General features: G+C 45.4%; 1 protein-coding gene across 1 annotated transcript; it reads left to right on the top strand.

The window, feature by feature from the left end:
• Positions 1 to 4606: 4606 nt before the first annotated feature.
• LOC102984837 (ADP-ribosylation factor 1-like) lies at positions 4607 to 5236 on the top strand. Its single transcript, XM_055088851.1, has one exon. The coding sequence runs from the start codon at positions 4607 to 4609 to the stop codon at positions 5234 to 5236; it is 630 nt and encodes a 209-aa protein (XP_054944826.1).
• The last annotated feature ends 701 nt before the right edge of the window (positions 5237 to 5937 follow it).

Below are 5937 nucleotides of genomic sequence, written 5' to 3'. Positions count from 1 at the left end.
AACTTTTCCTCAGATTTTTATCTTCTCTGGCTGTTGCCATGTGTCATGTAATGAATGATTGATTTGTGCCCCCCTAAAAAAGATATGTTGAAGTCTGTATTAGTCAGGGTTCTCCAGAGGAACAGAACAAATAGGATCTATAGAGATAGAGAGAGATTTAGTATGAGGGGTTGGGTCACATGATTATGGAGACTGAGAAATCCCACCATCTACCCTCTGCAAGCTGGAAGCCCAGAAGAGCTTGTGGGGTAATTCCAGTCCCAACCCAAAGGCCTGAGAACGGGGGGAGACAATGGTGAAAGTCCCGGTCTGAGTCCAAAGGCCCAAGGGCCAAGAGCACTGATGTCCAAGGCAGGAGAAGATGGGACATCCCAGCTCAAGGAGAAAAAGCAAGTTCACCTTCCCTCTACCCTTTGGTTCTATTCAGGCTGTCAACAGATTGGATGATGACCACCTGCACTGGTGAGGATGACCTTTTTTACTCAGCCTACCAATTCTTCCAGAAACAGTCTCACAGACACATCCAGAAATAATGTTTTACCAGCTATTTGGACATCCTGTCACCCAGTCAAGTTGACACATAGAAGTAACCATCACTCCCCTTGATGGCATCCTTACAACCCTACAAGTTAGGTGCAATCATTAACCCTACTTGGTAGATGAGGAAACAAAGGTTAAGGGTTTAAGTAGCTTGCTCTTGGTCACCCAGCTATAAAGTGGTACAGTAAGTCCCCTACATACGAATGAGTTCTGTTCTGAGAGCGAGTTCATAAGTCCAATTTGTTCGTATGTCCAACAATGTTAGCCTAGGTACCCAACAAACACAATCGGCTATCTAGTACTGTACTGTAATAGGTTTATAAGACTTTTCACACAAACACTACATAAAAAACAAACACAAAAAGTAAAGAAAACATTTTTAATCTTACAGTACAGTACCTTAAAAAGTACAGTAGTGTGGTACAACAGCTGGCACTTCTTAGCAGCACCAGCTACATCACTGCTGCTTTTACGCTTGTTTCCAGACATCCTGGGCTTGAAATAAAGACACTGTACTACTTTACTCTATATAGTACTGTACAGGAAAGTACACAAAACCACAACCACTTGTAGAGGATGCACACAAGCGACAATGTACGCCAGACTTGTGAACTAACTTACATGATTGGACATGAGAATGCACATTAGCAACTTTGAAAGTTTGCAACTTGAAGGTTCTTATGTAGTGGACTAACTGTAGTGAGACAGGAGGGAAGGGGGCAGGGCACAACCTTGAAAAGAATGACATAGCCATTGACAACACGACAAAATCTGGTTAGAACTGATTAGGCCCAAGATGCAGAAGATTCGACTTCCAATAGACCTTTGGCTTCATTATATGCTCATTGTAATACATTAGTTAAATGCCACATCAACAGGTGCCATGAAAGTTCCGAGGCAGACCATAAAAGGCCTAAAAGTGGGCGGTGGCCCAATTCCTGGAAATTTCTGTCCCCTCTCCAAAATAGTTGGAATAATCCTCCCACTTATTAGCCTATGAAATTACCCAGCCCATAAAAAAACTATCCACCCCCTATTTCAGGGCCACCCTCTCCTTTTGAGATGGTCCACACTCTGTCTATGGATTGTTTATCTCTCAATAAATCTACTTCTTACCTATCACTTTGCCTCTTGCTGAATTCTTTCTGTGCTGAGACATAAAGAACCTGAACTTCTTAAGTCCTAAGACCAGGTGTGTGATTTCAATTAAAACAGGGGTCCCCAACCCCAGGGCCTAGGACAGGTGCTGGTCCAAGGCCTGTTAGGGATCCTGACGCCCAGTGGGAGGTGAGCAGCCGGCGAGCAAGCGAAGCTTCATCTGCCTGCCCCCATCGCTCCCCATCGCTTGCATTACCGCCTGAACCATCGCTCGCATTACCATTCACATTATTCCCAACCCATCTGCCACCCCCCCGATCTGTGGTAAAATTGTCTTCCACGAAACCAGTCCCTGGTGCCAAAAAGTTTGGGGGCTGAATTAAAAGACAGTGGGTTTGAGTCCCAGCCTGTGGGTTCAAGTCCCAATCTGAGTTCTGGCTACGTTCGAATGCCGTCTGAGTTGTGCGGTTTCAGTAGAGCCAAGATTCAAGCCAGCATATCTGACCTCAGAGCTAGTGCTCTTGGCCCGTTCTGCTGTGAGGCCCATCAAAGGTGATGGACTGCGGTCGGCCCTCAGAATCTGTCTTAGCTGACAGCTATGCAGTAGCCTGTGCAGCCCGTCCAGAGTGGTCCTTTTCTCAGACCTGGGTATATGTAAGAATCACCTTGGGGAGAAGGACAGCTACTGATGCAAATTTTTACCCTCCCAGAAACTCGCTTGCAGTAGGTCTGGAGTCGGCACAGGAGTCTGCAATTTTTTTTTTTTTTTTTTTCTGTACGCGGGCCTCTCACTGTTGTGGCCTCTTCCGTTGCGGAGCACAGGCTCCGGACGCGCAGGCTCAGCGGCCATGGCTCACGGGCCCAGCCGCTCCGCGGCATGTGGGATCTTCCCGGACCGGGGCACTAACCTGTGTCCCCTGCATCGGCAGGCAGACCCTCAACCACTGCGCCACCAGGGAAGCCCCTTATTATTATTTTTTAATAGCTACCTTTGGGTAGACAAAATTAATTTCCAATATTTTGGTATATTAAAAAATATTGCAATGAATACCCCTGTGTGTATGTATATATTTACTTAATATTTGTGTGGATATACAATTAAATTTTACACATAGATGGGTAAAGCTCACTGCTTTTAAACTAAATCAAAACATGATTTTAAAATTAATTTAATTATCTTTAAAAGCCATGAACCAAACTGTACTCTTTTCACGGGCCAGTCTCCTTTCCCAGTTGCAGACAGCCTATGCCATCTGAAAATGGGCCTACTTTTGCACACAGGCCCAAACACACACATGAATGGATAGCTCACTACCTCAAATCTTGCTGGTTTGATAGGCAGTAGGTCACACCGGTTAAATCAGCTGGAGGAGATTTTGGAAATAGACATCACAGAGCTTAAGAATTGTAGAGCTTGAGGGGTTTTTAGAGATCAAATAGTTCTAGATGAGGCCCCAGAAGACAAACTTATTTGTCCTTGTTCACGGAACTCATTCCTGATATACTGACAGATGGACAGATTTTAAGTTAAGGCCATGGTTGGAGCTGCAATACCCAATACGGTGACAGCAAGCACTTGAAAAGTGGCTAGTCTGGGGAACTATACTTAATGTTTTGTAATAACCTGTAAGGGAAAAAAATCTGAAGAAGAAGAAAAGATATATATGTATGTATAACTGAATCACTTTGTTGTACACCTGAAACTAACACAACATTGTAAATCAACTACACGTTGATTAAAAAAAATGTGGCTACTCTGAATTGAGCTGTATTCTTAATATAAATCACACACTGGATTGTGAAGGTCTAATATGATAAAAACAATGTAACATGTCTCATTAATAATTTTTACAGTGATTGCATGTTGAAGTGATAATATTTTGGATATATTGGGTAAATTAAAATCCACTATTAAAATTAAATTCACCTCTTTTGTTTTACTTTTTTTTAAATGTGACTACCAGAAAATGTTAAATCACATAAGTGGCTTGCATTATATTTCTATCGGACAGCTCCGTGTTGAAATATTCAGGAAGAGGAAACCACTCATTGGTAGACCCACAGGGAAGACTTAGGTACAGAAACTGGAGGCAAAAGTCATGCCAACCAACAGCAAGCAAGCTCCCGGTAAAGTGCAGGGGATAACTGGATTTCCTCTGTTGGATATTTAGTTCCTGTTAAGGATGAAAAAGTTGACATTGAGAGTATGGCTCGTCTTCAACCATCAGTCAGGTATGTGCTTTCACACCCAGGGCACTTACTGTTCTGCTTCACCGGTGCTGCTCAGCTAGGCCTCTCCTCTCCCTCATCCGGGCATCGCATGCCTCCTGCAGAGACTCACACTCCTCAGTCACAGTTTGGGGCAATTTAAAACTACTTCACCATGAGTAAGTCAGAAAAGAGAAAAACAAATATCGTATATATATTCCATGTATGTGGAACCTAGAAAAATGGTACAGAGGAACCGGTTTGCAGGGCAGAAATTGAGACACACATGTAGAGAACAAACGTACGGACACCAAGGGGGGAAAGTGGGGTGGGGAGATGGTGGTGTGATGAATTGGGAGATTGGGATTGACATGGGGACACTAATATGTATAAAATGGATAACTAATAAGAACCTGCTGGGTAAAAAATAAATAAAATAAAATTCAAAAACAAACAAACCAACCAGCAAAAAATCTACTTCACTGTGGTCCCAGAAAGCTTTTGCTTTTACAAAAGCCTGGCCCATTGACCTTTTGGGCCTGTGCTTTAGAAAGCAAGCACGCGTGAGTATCTTTTAGGGTAAGGACATCTAAGGCTTCCAAATGTTAATGCTCAGTTGTTGGTTTACGGTGAGCCTAGAGCTGAACGCAATAGAGATGGTGTCTTGGATAGAACTCCCTGGAAGCAGAGCTTGACACAGGGATTTGGGTGCATATGACTCATTGAGGGAGCGCTCTTCAGAAAATAAATAAAGCAGCTCATGGGAGTGAAACCAACTCCTGCCTCAGAGCAGCAGCTGCGCCGAGGGTTTCTCTGGCCAGCGTGGCTGCCGTCCTTCTACGACGTGGGGAATATCTTTGCAAACCTCTTCAAGGGCCTTTTTGGCAAAAAAGAAATGCGCATTCTCACGGTGGGCCTAGATGCTGCGGGAAAGACCACCATCCTGTACAGACTGAAGCTGGGTGAAATCGTGACCACCATTCCCACTACAGGCTTCAACGTGGAGAGAGTGGAATGCAACAGCATCAGCTTCACTGTGTGGGACGTCGGCGGCCAGGACAAGATCTGGCCTCTGTGGCACCACTACTTCCAGAACACACAAGGTCTCATCTTTGTGGTTGACAGCAATGACAGAGAGCGTGTGAATGAGGTCCGAGAGGAGCTAAGGAAGATGCTGGCAGAAGACGAGCTCTGGGACACCGTTCTGCTCGTGTTTGCTAACCAACAGGACCTCCCCGATGCCATGAATGCAGCTGAGATCACCGACAAGCTGGGTCTACACTCTCTGCACCACAGGAACTGGGACATTAAGGCCACCTGTGCCAGCAGCAGGGACGGGCTCTATGAGGGACCGGACTGGCTGTCCAATCAGCTCTGGAACCAGAAGTGAGTTTGTACTCCTCTCTCCTCCCCTCTCACTCCCTCCTGCTACCCTCACGTTATTCTCATGCGGCAAACGTGCCCCTGAGGTGTGAGCGCCAGAAGCTGTCTCCATGGTCGGTCACAGTGTGCTTCACTATGCTGTAAATGTGCAGACGCAGCCTGCAACTGGGTTTTTATCTAATGTAAATAGTTTTTGTTTCCAATGAGGCAGTTTCTGGTACTCCTATGCAATATTACTCAGCTTTCTTTATTGTAAAAAGAAAATCGACCCACTGTTTAGAACTGAGAAGGGATGTTAGGCACACGGGTCATCCGGGAATTGCTGTGTCAGACGAACCCCATGCTCCGCCCCTGGGCTTTAGATCTGTGTTGAGATCCATTCTGGTGGTTGGTTTTTAACCCAAACTCAGTGCATTTTTAAAAACAGTTACAAATACAAGATAAGGAGAAGACTTGAACACACAGAAGGGAGAGATGTGCGTAGTGTAGGTTCTGCAGTAATGGCCTGAGTCCAGCCCACCAGTGGTCTGCTTCCCGTCGGGAACGTGAAACGGGGCAGGACCAGCCATGATCCACTCTGCATGGTCACAACAGGGCCCCTGTGATTTGCTCTGTGTCGGGTCATCCCACACACCGCAGCATTTGTGCTCGTATCTGTGCTTATATGGCCGCCCAGGAGATGGGCTGGAGGCTGCAGCCACCGCTCTC

Source organism: Physeter macrocephalus, chromosome 12 (genome assembly GCF_002837175.3).
Source record: "Physeter macrocephalus isolate SW-GA chromosome 12, ASM283717v5, whole genome shotgun sequence".
Taxonomy (NCBI): Eukaryota; Metazoa; Chordata; class Mammalia; order Artiodactyla; family Physeteridae; genus Physeter; species Physeter macrocephalus.
The sequence above is the reverse complement of the archived record's forward strand: the minus strand, read 5'-3'. Positions and strand labels throughout refer to the sequence as shown.